The sequence below is a fragment of the Monopterus albus genome, unplaced genomic scaffold, assembly GCF_001952655.1.
Source record: "Monopterus albus unplaced genomic scaffold, M_albus_1.0 scaffold40.1, whole genome shotgun sequence".
Lineage (NCBI taxonomy): Eukaryota > Metazoa > Chordata > Actinopteri > Synbranchiformes > Synbranchidae > Monopterus > Monopterus albus.
In genome coordinates this window covers 4,515,188-4,529,275 of record NW_018127920.1, presented here as the reverse complement: position 1 = coordinate 4,529,275, position 14,088 = coordinate 4,515,188, and the positions used below count along the sequence as shown (strand labels likewise).

Sequence of the window (14,088 nt, the reverse complement as noted above, 5' to 3'; positions counted from 1 at the left end):
CATAAATATAAAGGTTTGTGTCAATCAAGATATATGCAAGATGAGGCTTAATGATTAATTAGATGGAACATTGTGGGCGTGGTGTATAACTGTTAACACTTTGTAATAATTCTTTAGTATATTACTTGTGTGGTGTAGAAGAGAATTATTTAAGAATGCAATTATGTAAGAATGTTAACACTCTGTTAAATTTTTTTAGTATATTACTTGTGTGGTGTAGAAGAGAATTATCTATGTAGAGATACTGCTTGCAAACCAATGATGTAAGATGATGTCATGGGGTAGGACTGGATAAGTCTGACTTCTTCCTACTCCATTCAAGCATGTACTAGGTATAAGCAAATTGATATTGGATTAGCATTTGTTGGATATGTGTAAAATTATGTGTGTTGATATATCAACTGTCTTTACATGCTTGAAAGAATAAATAAATAAATAAAATAAAAAAATTGTTGGCATCTTTATGGACATTTTTAACCTCTCCCTTGCCCAAGCACCTGTGCCGACATGCTTCAAAACCACCTCCATTGTGACAGTGCCGAAATTTTCCACCCCGATATGCCTGAATGACTACCGCCCTGTAGCACTCACACCCATCGTCATGAAGTGTTTCGATCACCCGGTCCTGGCATACCTGATGACCTGTCTTCCACTCACACTGGACCCCACCAATTTGCCTACTGCAGGAATAGGAGCACAAAGGATGCAGTCTCCATAGCACTGCACTCTGTACTCAGACATCTGGACAACAACAACACTTCTGCAAGAATGCTGTTTGTGGACTTCAGTTCAGCATTTAACATGGCCATCCCCTCCCAGTTAACCACCAAACTTGGCGACCTGGGCATCAGCACCTCCCTCTACAACTGGATTCTGGACTTTCTGGCCAACAGGCCTTAGCATGTTAGGTCAAACAACACCTGCTCCTCCACCATTATCCTCAACACCTGCGTACCACAGGGCTGTGTGCTGAGCCCATTCCTTTAATCCCTTTTCACCCACAACTGCAGGCCTGTGCATGGCTCCAACACAGTGATCGGCCTTATCAGCAATAACAATGAGGCAGGATACATGGAGGAGGTACAGCACCTGGCTGTGTGGTGCACTGACAATAACCTGCTCCTTAACACCGACAAGACCAAGGAGCTCATTGTGGACTACAGGAAGGAGAAAGGAGGCACACACAACCCCATTCACATCCTCAGCCATCCTGGTTAACTTCTACCACTGTGCCATTGAGAGCATCTTGACCAGGTTGTTGGCACACTGAAGGACTGGAGCCTAAGCTGGGACATGTTCGTTAGAATGCCAGTAAACAGTGGGGACTTTTTGCTATCACTTTGAGGAACCAGGGTGGTTATGGAAGAGTTGGCAGGCATGCAATTCTGCTCAGAAACCAAAAAAGGCAGCAGAGTTCTCACTGACCCACTGAGGGACTGGAGCAGAAACCCCAGTGTGGGTGTTCTCACTGGCACACCGGAGAGCCAGAACCTCTGCAGCTATGTCTTTGTTGGCACACCGAAGAACTGGAACTTCAGCAGAGACATTCCCATTGTCACAGCAGGGAACAGCTACTATAGAAGGGATGTTAGCACCTTCACACTGGGGATCAGGAACCAGTTGGATTCTGGTCAGGGAACAGGGAGATTGTACTGCCTGTGGACCATCCATCTACAACTCTTGTTTTGAGATCTCTGCCCAAACAGCTATGTCATCTAAAGTAACTATATGGTTAGACCAGTGGCGGGCAGTGCATTTGGTACCTGGGCCTTCAGTGGAGACTTACCCGACTTAATTCACCTCTTAATACCACCACTGTACGTTGCAATTATAGAAACCATCAATGCTATACAAAAACGCAATATAATAAAGTGTGGCATTACAGAGAGAGAGGTATTTCGCGTATTGAGGGTTAATACCCTTTTTACTAAAGCAAGAAACCCAGTTAAGACAACTCCAAAACCTCTACACTACAACCGCAACTGTGATCTCTGCGTTTCAGTTCCATCGTAAGCCCTTTTCTAGTTTTGCTCTGACCAACCAATCAGAGGACGGAAAAATGCTGACATCATTGTGGGCCAGCTAGCTGGCCCTGTGGGGCGAATTTGAAATCTGATTGGTTAAAGAAACAGTCCCATTGCTAATATAGTTTAAGTTACATGGGCCAGCACTTCTGATTCTCAAGGCCCTGGGCAGATTAGATTGACATGGCAACACATAGAGGCTGAAATCTGATTGGACAAAAAAATCTAACATCCACATACACTTACTGGAAGCGGTGCAGCCAAGACAAATACTACGAAATGAAGAGAACAGACTGTTGGGAATAAATTAATACAATTTCATGGAACAAATATTAGAATTTTGGTTGTAAATGTAGGTCAGTGCTTCTAATAGTGTTTAGGCCAGCAGAGAAGGCCTTGCTGGCCCTGACGGCCCGCCACTGAGTTAGACAATAGATTTCTAAGGTTTTCAGGCCTAAGTATGTATATGTTATTAAACTATCTTTCCAGGTTAGTAGATCATTGCCTCAGTTGTGACTGCTACAACTGCTGTGAATTTGTTAATATCTTTTTGTTACACATCTTAAATGACTTCAAGCTTCCTGTTCTGTGCTCTGCATTTTGGAACGTAAACACATACTGTGACTTTTTCATCAGGGTAATTTACTTATCATCTACTATCCAGCAAGAACAATGTGTCAGTTTTTGAAAACTGTTTTAATTGCATCGTCAATATTGCTCTGCCATAGGGCATTGAAACTGAACATTCAATAGTAGGCTATTTTCCTAAAACCATCTTCTGACCATTTTAATAACATTAAAATTCATGATAATGGAGTACACAGCAGGTGTGAAAAATCCATTACAACAGATGTATGTTGCTTTCAAATTTAGGGAATAAATTCCATCATCATTTCCTTCAGTGCCATGTGCCAACACAATGGAGGGCAGCCACCTTAACTTTACTCCCATACAAGTTGTTAAAGAGCCAATGACATGCTTTTCCTTGTTTTTTGACTTATCTACAATGTTATAACAGTGAATTATCATCTTAGACATGACCTAAAGCAGGGGTGTCAAACTCAATCGCACAGGGGGCAAAAACTCAAAGCACACTTTAGGTCGCGGGCCGAACAGGATAAACATTTATTGAACAGACTAAAACTAAACATTTTTGAACATAAATATGAATCGAAACAGACAGGGTACAACATTATTCCAAAATAAATAAACTTGAACTTAAAATCAGCAACCGTATTTCTGCCAAGGCTTACATTTGCAAACACCTGTTTTTTGTCTGGACAAGATGTCGCACACTTTCATCATGCAGCTCTTCAGAAACCCTCCCTCGGTAAATGTCCGGGCTGATTTTCTCCTCTGCCGCAATAAAACTTGCTTTCACAGCAGCTTCACTGTGTCATTTCACTTTGGTGAAAACGTCTGCTGTGATACCGGTTTAGAAAGGCTCTGTTTTCAGAATCAACTTTTCTCTTGGCCATTGTTAGGGGTTAGCTTTGACCTGAAATTAGGGTTATACATCAACAGACGCTTGATAGATCTGACGTAATTGACACGGGAATGATCGCAGGTAGCCTATCGTTCGGTAAGGCAACTGTTGCGCTGCATTATGGGATTTGTAGTTTGTGTGTTATCGGCGCCTTATATCGCCAGGCCATTAAAAAAAGATATATAAAATGATCTCGTGGGCCAGATGTAATTGTACACCAGGCTGGATGTGGCCCGCAGGCCTTGAGTTTGACACATGTGACCTAAAGCTAAAAAAATGAGGTGCACATATGTTCTAGTATTTCTATGCAGAAGCAATTTATTTTATACAAGTAATGCAAGCTCTTGCTTGCAGGACTTTTTTCTAACAAAATTAAGTCTTACGTGATAGTTTAAGGATTTCTTTGAATGGTCATAATCTGCAGGCAGCTGCATGTTCAAGTGAGCTTTCCTGACATCCACTGGTACCATTGTAAAAGTGGAATTTTTCAATTGTGTCTGGCTTTGTTGATAAGGGATAATCACCTTTATTGGCCAAGTATGTTACACACAAGGAATTTGTTTCTGGTACAGAACCAATGGCAGCCATCTGCGGCGCCAACTCAACTGATGGCTCTAATCATCGGGGGCAATGGGGGAGGTTCACTGTCTTGCCCAAGGACACTTCAACACATGAACTGCCGGCGCCAAGATTCAAACCTTCAACCTTCTGGTTGGGAGACGACTGCTCTACCCACCGCACCACTGTCACCTCCCCTGATATAATTTACCTCCTGCTGCTGCACTGTGACCAGAGGATATGGAGAAAAAAAACAGGGTCTGAGGTTACTACATGTCTGGGAATGTTCCTGTACATGGACTTGCTGTTTTACCTGACTGGGTCTAACCTACAAGCAGCCAGCCAGTGAAGCCCCCTGAGGTGGTGAATGATCAGCTCATCAACGCTGGTATCCCCAAGAGCACAGTACCTGTTTGTTTTAACTGGTTGAGGCCAGTGTGTTTGTGGCATGTGATGTGGGTTAACAAGAGGATTCTTGATCCATGATATTATCAATGCTTTGCTACCTGTTGGAATTAATTTCACTACTTCTGGAATGTATGTGGTTGCCTGTAATGCGAGGGATTTGTGGGGAAAGACGCAACAAACAGCGGTTGGATTTACTGAAAGGAAGTGATGTTTCCACTACTCGGTGGGACTTAATGGTAAGTTTGAAAAAACACACGTTGCATGTCTGTTAATGCCTTGTTTCTGTAACATTAGAGAGAATTGTTGTAAAGCTGGAGAAGTTACTGTGTCTGCATTATGCCAATTAAAATATGGGGTTTCTCAATTACCTACTTTGTTTAGACATTTCTTTTCATCGATATATATATATCCTTGTTTACCTATTTATGCAGGAGAAATTCAAATTAATTAATGCAATGCATCCTGCTGTCCACTTGCGCCACTGGCAGCAGGAGGTGTGTGTGTTCATGAACTATCCTTTTGTTTTTAGCAAGAGGCCCTCTGTGTTTGGATTTGGACTCGCTTCCTTTTTTTGTGCTTTTATTTTTTTTTTTTTTTTCCTGTTCTGTTCCACCCCTCCTGCCCCAGCTTTACCATGGTTCCCAATCAGTGTTCATTGTCCTGATCTGTTGCTAAACATCCAATTTTCAGCCAAATATCCCACCTCCTTTCCCTCAGTGGCTTTCTGGTCCATTACACAGTTCACAACATTTTATTAGTTTGCTAAGCTGCACTTGCTACATCCAGCTGGCCAAGACCTATTGAGACTCCTTTATTGAAGGTTTCCTTTGTATCATCCGCCAGCACCGGAGACTGCTACATAGCTTCCCTGAACTCTCCGACACTCACACCAGAATGGTCTTAAATGGTCTTATACTTGTATAGCGCCTTTCTAAGCTTTTTACTGCACACTCAAAGTGCTTTCACATTATTCGGCCATTCACCCATTCGCACTCACACATTCACACACCGGTGACATCACCGGGAGCAACTGGGGGTTCAGTGTCTTGCTCAAGGACACCTCGACATGTTGACCGGACAAGCCGGGAATCGAACCGCTAATCCTCCGGTTAGGAAACGACCCGCTCTACCTCCTGAGCCACAGCCACCCCCAAATGTACATTTTCTTGACAACAACATGGAACAATTTTAGTAGCCACAATAAAATATGTAGTTACATCTGTAGGTGCTGCTCACATCTAACCTTGAATGGAAACACGCTTCAGTAGCACTTACATCTTGCTTCCAGTGTATTTTACCAGTTAGAGACCTTTGACCCTGCAAACATGTGAAAACTACACCAGTGCCTACTAGTTTGCTACAGCTGGCTACACTGAACTCAATTTCCCCAGGGAATCTCACCACCACCTGGGGGGGAAATTCCCTCCTGCAGCCATCCTGCATAACTCCTATCTCAATCTATTGCAATAAAGTTATTTGCATCTTCAGTCTGAGCTTGCCTTAGATTCCTTTTGACCAGAACTGGTGTCTCTACACCATAACACTCTGATTTTATCATTCTGAAATAATTACAGACTATTTGGAGTTATTAGGGGTGCAAAGTTAATCTAGAGGTACCCACAATTAAACATTAAATTGCTGGAAATGAACATGCCATGGGCACCTTATTTTTGTTGACAGTGCTGCAGCCTCCCTATGTATGACACTCAATATTATTGCCCCTCTGAAAAAAATGACTCAGGAAGAGTTTTTGCTTGGGTTAGGGTTACAATACACTTTAATAAACTTATCGACTTATTATATAATTTGAACCCATATTTCTCTCATAAATTTGGCTTGCTAAGGTCTCACTGTCTACCATAGTTAACAGAGTCATGGTGTCTTTAGGAATGCTAGCTGATAAAGTGGAGATCTAGACTGAATCAGAAGTTTCATTACTGGCTCTTATTAGAGCTGTACTGTACATAGTCTATGTTCATGGGCACAAGGTGAATGTGGGGACGAGGGAGTGACCTCACAAATACCCAGAATCCGTCTGGATCCGGCCCTGGCTCATTAGCATGACAGAGCAGGGCAGCAGAGGGAGGCGGACTTGCGACCTGGACCGCTGCTTCTCTCTCCCTCCTCGCATCTTTCCTGCTAACAATGTTATAACATGTGAAAGACAGCAAGTAAGGGTTTCGACGAGCTGCTGGCGCTGTATTTCTTAGGGCAATTTTATGGGAGACGGTCAGTGAACGCCAGAGGGATCTTCCAAAGTTTTTGCAGTGGCAGATACGATGAGCAGCGTCTGTCTCACCCTCCAGGGTAAATGAAGTAATTTCTCTTTGAGGGTAAAACTTCGAATGTTGAACCAGGAAGTGCTTTGGCTTTGGCTTCTTAGTTTTTGAGCAAATGCTTATGAGAGCACAGGTCAGATGAGCACAGATTGACTCTGAAGCATAAATGCCTGACTCTTCTTTTTTCGCAGTGCTGCTACTGTGCGGGTTCCTCATGGCGCAGCAGCAGCAGCTGCTGCCGGGGTCCTGCAACTTTGAGCTGGGCACCTGTGGCTACACGTCAGACCCAGAGTATGGCAGCTGGAGAATGAATGAAGAAGGTACAGTTTCATCACCAGCTCTGCATAGAGATTAACATGCTTGGACTAGTCCAGTATTACTCATACTGCCATTGAAATATAGCATGATGGAATTTACTTATAAACGTGTGGAGGAGAACCAGTAACAGATACTCAGATACCACTCAGTAACATTAAATGTACACTGATTTAAGTGGACTGCCCACACTGTGCTTTTGCTGCTTTTTATTACTGCATTTTAGCTGTCCTTGTTTTTATTTAATGTTTACTGTTGTTTTATTCAGTTCGTTAATGTTGATTTGCATTTAAATGTTGATCCAGCTGCTTTTATGAGAGTGCCAAACTGAATTCTGTTTTCAAGACTACAATGACAATAAACTTCCTTATGTCCTTATGGTTTGGCCAGTCAGACAGTGGCCACCGTAAGTCCATACAGAGTAGGTCTGAGTCTACAGCGAATTGTTGCTTTTAATGTTAAAGTGCCACTCCAGAGACATTTTAATAATTATATTTGCATGTAAAAATACTTGGCTCTAAACAATATATAGTCTTAACAGTTTTTCCTCAAAAAAGTTCAGTGAACCTCTGTAATAGGCCTCAACGTTTACACTTTATTGTGCATTCCAGGATCTATGAATATTCAAATATATTATATTTGCCTCTGACTCAGGGGTGCCCAATATGTCGTTCGCAATCGACCGGTCAATCTCAAAGCTAGTGTTGGTAGATCGCGTGCCATTCAAAAATAAATTAGATGTATCCGGAGTAAAACACGTGCCAAATGTTAACATGGGAATGGTCAGTGTGAAGATTCCCTAACGGGAAAAGCAGAAAGTGCCAATCATTCATATATAGCCTATCACCCATCCTCCCTATGGCATTTGCTACTTGATTGACATGCAGGGCAGCCAGTCTGAGATCTCGTCTTTTCTGACACATGAGTCACCAAACATGCACAGTCAACAGCATGAGCTACTGCAAAACTCCAGTGAGCGAACTAACTTGTCAGCCTTTGAATTAACTTCTACTAAAGGGTATAAAATGAGTGGGGGAGCCGAATCAAGTAAGAAACCGAAAACGTACCGAAAACATTCCATGTGGAATGGGAGGAGGACTTTTTTTTCATGACGTTATATCCGAAATGCGTTTGCTTGATCTACCAATCTACCATCACTATTCCGAAGAAGGGAAATGTGGAGCGGCACTTTCAGACTGTTCATAAAAACTACGACACTCATTCATACATTTATTTTGTGTGTGTGTGCGCGCGCAGTATTTTTAGTGTAGGTCGATCATTTTGACTTGGTCATTTGAAAAGTAGCTCACAAGGCAAAAAAGTGTGGGCACCCCTGCTCTGACTATTAGAAAGCGGTTAAATCTGCCAAATCGGACTATCTTTTTAACATTGTGGTCAGTAAGCATCACAAACTTCAGGTCTTGTTTTGTACAATTAATTCTGTTATCAACCCATGCAACCTTGCTTCTCATCCTGAAGCATCCGTAGTAATATGCGAGGGTTACTTCAATATTTTATTGATAAAATGGCAAGAAGTCAGGCAGGCTCGGGGCTGGCAGGAAGTGCAGCAAGGGACAGGTAGGGCAAGGAACCAGGGGGCTGGGGCGAGGGACCAGGAGAACCAGGACAAGGAACCAGAGGATGGGCAGGAGAGCCGGCAGGAGGTCAGGTAAGTAGCACAGTAGTGCTAGCAGTCTGGTAAGCACAGTGATGTTTGCAGTCTAGTAAACAGAAACGAGACAGAAAGGACACCAGGCCATGACAAAGACTAAGAGCGTAAAAACGAGAAACATCAGGAGTACAAGAAACTCAGAGCATGGGGAATAGAAGGCGAGAAACATCGAGGAGAAAAACTCACAGAGAGGGAATGGGGAAACATGACAAGGGGCATCAGAGCATACAGTATCCTTGGGACATATACATAATGAACCAGTGGAGAGTGAGCGGAAAGCAGGGTGTATATATACATGGGAGGACCAAGAGATAATAAGCGTCAGGTGAGTGGAATGATGGCTGATTAATTGGTGGTAAAGCTGGGGCAGGTGGACTGACAGAAACTGGAAATACACTAAGAAAAAAAATGCACCAAGACAGGCAGTGCTGTCCAAACCATGACAAGGTTCAGTGCCAGAGGCTTTTAAACAAGCGATTGTCAAACCTTTTCTTAAATGTTGACCCTTCAGCGTTTTCTAATTTTTGACCAGTGTCTAAATTACCTTTTATGTCTAAAGTTCTGGAGAAGATTGTTTTTATCCAACTCCAGTCTTTTCAGACAGATAATGGCATTTAAGAGCAATTTCAATCTGGTTTTAAATGAAAACATCGTACTGAGTCTGCATTATTAAAAATCAGTAATGATATCCTGTTGGCTAGGGACGCCAGGGATTCAGTTTAATTGGTGCTTTTAGATCTCACTGCTGCCTTCGATACAGTTTTTTTGTTATATTGGTACCTGTTCCTCCTTTTCAACAATCCTTTCCTGTGGTGTTCCCCAAGGATCTCTGCATGGTCCCATTCTGTTCTCATTGTGCATGCTTCCACTGGGATCTGTCTTAAGGAAATATGGCTTTTCTTTTCATCGTTATGCTGATGACATTCAGATATGCTCACCGTTAAAGGCAACAAGAGGGATGTCATTACATTATTGTTTGACTGTCTGGCAGACTTGGAATCACTTAATTTTTTAAATCTCAATGAAAGTAAAACTGAGTGTGTGCTATTAAGAGACTTGGCAACCATAACTTCTTTTGACCAGGGTCATCTTTTGACCCTTTATAATCTAAAGTTGACTGTAAAAACCTAGGGGTGATGTTTGATGGTGACTTAAGATTTGACAAGCAAATCAACTCTGTTGTGAAATCTGGCTTCTTCCACCTGAGACTGTTAAGTAAAGTCAAGTCATTCCCCCCTTTTTTACGATTTTGAGATTGCAATCCATGCTTTTGTCACTTCCTGTCTTGACTATAGCAATGCTCTATACTTTGGTGTTAACCAGTCCTCCCTCTGTCGTCTTCAGATGGTTCAAAAGGCTGCTGCTTGTCTTCTGACAAGTACTAGAAATTTTCAGCATATAACTCTGGTACTGGCCTCTCTCCACTGGCTTCCATTCTGTCATAGAATTGATTTTAAGCTGTTGATTTTCATTTTTTAAGGCGCTTAATTGTTTGGCACCATCCTACCTCACTGAATTAGTGCCATGGCACAAATCTACAAGATCCCTCAGATCTTCAAGGCAATTTCTCTTAGAGGTTCCTAGGGCCAGATATAAATGCTGGGTTGACCATGCTTTTACTGTTGCAGCCCCGCTGGATGTTGCTAAGTCTGTTAGGCCTAGCTTTCTGGCTCTAATTAATTTATGTCTAAGTACAGGTTTGTTACGTCAGTGGTGTGGACCACAGATGCAGACACATAAACCAGAGAAGTAGTAACTAAAGAAGGAAGTTTATTAAATAAGTAACAGATTATGCTGGGTGGCAAGACGTCAGGCAGGCTCGGGGCTGGCAGGAAGTGCTAAATTGTGGAATACTTTACCTCTCAATGTTAGATCGGCTGCCGATCTGACTGCTTTTAAATCATTGCTTAAAACATATTTATTTGCCTTGGCTTTTAATACTTAGTAGAGCCTGATGCTTTTCTTTTCATTTGTCTGTATGCCATCTGTGTGTCTGTTATTGTGCTGTTTTATTCTTGCATTGATTCAATTTATTTTATTTTAGTTATTTATTGTGATCTCATTCTGCTCATGTAAAGTACTTTGGTCAACTGGATGTTTTTAAAGTGCTATATAAATAAATTTGATTTGATTTAAATTGAGGACAGGACAAAATGACACTCAGTGCTGTGAGGTTTTAGACCTTGCTGCAGCCAGTGGAAAAACGGACAACATGGCTGTTAGACAAAGACTGTTTATGAGGTAAACCCCACTCTGTAACACCACTGAATAATCAGAGTAAACTGAGTGCTTCTCTGTTGTTCAAAAAACTCCAATAGAGTGAGACATCTTCACTGGTAAAACTATCAGTTGATCTCACAACAGTGATGGCAATGTAGCACATGCATGGTGTACATGCAGATCCTGTCATCTTATAAAATATGTTACATAAGAACTTTCATTAGCATTTTGTTCTGTTTTGTTTTTTTACGCTAAAGTACTGCCAGATGGGCAAAGAGGTACTATTAGTATGGCGCCAGATTGATAACTTTGGTCTTTGGCACTGAAAAATAAAGCTTGGCATTGAAAACAAAGCCACAACTGAAAAAATAGCAAACAAACAAAAAACAAAACCATAACTGAAAAAGCAAATACTGGCACTGAAGCATTTATATTGAAAAACAAAACATAACAAACCATTGGCATTAAAAAAAAAGTATTACTTTTTTTTTTAAAACATATGTAGCCTTTTTCAGTGCCAGAGTTTTTTGTTTTCAGTGACAACCTTCAGATTTTTTTTTGTCGATGGCAGTGTTTTTCAATGCCAAAGTTTTTTCTTTCAGTTTCTCTTCTCTGTCACAGTTTTGGAATGGAGGAGAGGGCTTTGAGGAGCAGGGCTTAGAGTATGATTTATATTGACCCATGAGGAGAGGACAGCCCTTTCCCCTGAGCCGATGTCCACATCGTGGCTTCTGTCTGCCAAGCATGGCCACATAGTTATTGCAGGGGCTTCCCCGAATTCATCTTACATAACTCAGCTACGTTAAAGCTCACTTTTAGCTAACATTATGCTGCTTTGACAGAGGTCTGCTGCAGCAATTGCTAATGTAAGCTACAGGCAGGCTATAGCTAATATAGCTAATGTTAGCTGTACAGTAACTAATGTTAGTAATGCACGACTACTTATCAGAGACTTTCTGTGGGACCTTCCAGGACTGTCTACCACACAGTAATGTTAGATGACACTGCATGGAATGGGGCTAATGAATTGTAGGAAAGGTTAGCCTAATTTTTGCAAGGAACATATAACCTGGTTACTCAAATGTGAGTACATATGGTGTGAGCAAATGAACTAGTCTGTGCATACTCTTCTCTTGTAGTGCTTTCTTTCTTTTTTTTTTTGTTTGTTGTTTTTTTGAACAACGAGGCATACAGGAAACCGCCTGTATGGCCTATGTCTAAAAACTGCTTTGTCTTTAAATGATACTGCAAAAATACACTATATTGCCAAAAGTATTCGCTTGCCTGCCTTCACATGCACATGAACTTGAGCATCAACTGATTCTTAATCCATAGGGTTTAATATGATGTTGGCCCACCCTTTGCAGCTATAACAGCTTAAACTCTTCTGGGAAGGCTGTCCATAAGGTTTAGGAGTGTGTTAATGGAAATTCTTGACCATTCTTCCAGAAGCGCATTTGTGAGGTCAGACACTGATGTTGGACAAGAAGGCCTGGATCGCAGTCTCCACTCTAATTCATCCCAAAGGTGTTCTATGGGGTTGAGGTCAGGACTCTGTGCAGGCCAGTCAAGTTCTTCCACACCAGACTCACTCATCCATGTCTTTACGGACCTTGTTTTGTGCACTGGTACGCAGTCATGTTGGAACAGGAAGGTGCCATCCCCAAACTGTTCCCACAAAGTTGGGAGCATGAAATTGTCCAAAATGTCTTGGTATGCTGAGGCATTATGAGTTCCTTTCACTGGAACTAAGAGGCCAAGCCCAACCCCTGAAAAACAGGCCCACATCATAATTGTGATTTTACATGGCCTACCACTTTGTGGCTGAGTTGCCGTCATTCCCAATCGCTTCCACTTTTTTATACCACTAACAGCTGACTGTGGAATACTTAGTAGCGGGGAAATTTCACAAATGGACTTATTGCACAGGTGGCATCCTATCACAGTACCATGCTGGAGTTCACTGAGCTCCTGAGAGCGATCCATTCTTTCACAAATGTTTGCAGAAGTGGTCTGCATGCCTAGGTGTTTGATTATATACACCTGTAACCATGGAAGTGATTGGAATACCTGAATTCAGTGATTTGGATGGGTGACTGAATACTTTTGTCAATATAGTGTACCTTTATTTCTCTAATCTTCTCCCTCATTTTTGCAGCTTTGGATCAAACCTTTCAGTGAAGCTCTGCCTTTAGCTGCATTTTAGAGATCACTTTCTTTTCTTCAATAAGTTCTTTCTGCTTGGCATTCTGTAATTGTATGGTAACCCAATGCTAATCTTTCCCTTTTCAAGTGTAAGTTAATCAAAGATAAAGAATTGTAAATGTATTTTGAGATAAAATACTTTACTTTAAAGATTTCACTATAATGCAAGTTTAACATTAGGTTTTTGTCCTAAATAGACAATATGAAGGTCTGTCACACTGTGTTGAATGTTGGGATGGGGGCACCATTTTGGGAGATACAGTATGTGCTGTATTTACCTGCATACATTCTTGTTTAGTTTGTCTAAAAAAGTTGCCTCAAATCATTTAGATCTCACTATAATTTTGTATGGATAAACTTAGCTGACAGACTGTAAAATGACTCTGTACCCTGATTGTAGCTCTGCTCAGCTCTCAGTTCAGAAATCAGAATTGTCTGGGCCCAGTATGTTTGAACATACAGGAGTTTGACTCCGGTACAGATGCTCTCAATGTGTTCTAAGGTAAAAGGAACAGAAAATAATGAGAATAATAACAGAGCAACAAAATGAGAATAAACAGTGTGTGCTTTGAAGTAGGAACGTGTTTAATCAAAATTAGGAAAGGAATGGGAGGAGAGTCAGGTTTTATAAATATATGTACTCTATATTTACAATTTTTTGCACTGGGGTGATTGTTGTGTCCAGTCATAGAGTCATGGATCAACTGTTCATCAGTGTGATGGCACAGGGGAAGAAACTGCCCTTGTGTGTGGTTGTTTTGATGTACAGTGACCTGTAGCACTGTCCAGAGGGGAGACGTACAAACAGTTTGTGTCCAGAGTGTGAAGGGTCTGCAGAAATCTTCTTATTCAAGTTTATTTGTAAAGCGTCAAATCACAACAAAAGTCATCTCAGGACACTTTACAAAGTCAGGTCTAGAC

The 14,088-nt window shown here is 41.6% G+C and overlaps 1 protein-coding gene across 2 annotated transcripts in view; it reads left to right on the top strand.

The window, feature by feature from the left end:
* Positions 1–6,529: 6,529 nt before the first annotated feature.
* Positions 6,530–14,088, top strand: part of mamdc2a (MAM domain containing 2a) — a 51,338-nt gene continuing 43,779 nt past the window's right edge. For both annotated transcript variants that reach the window (XM_020599381.1, XM_020599382.1), the window contains exons 1-2: positions 6,530–6,783; positions 6,947–7,075. In XM_020599381.1, coding sequence (XP_020455037.1) covers positions 6,756–6,783; positions 6,947–7,075 — 157 coding nt within the window. In that variant the 5' untranslated portion in view covers positions 6,530–6,755. The remainder of the gene's footprint in view (positions 6,784–6,946; positions 7,076–14,088) is intronic.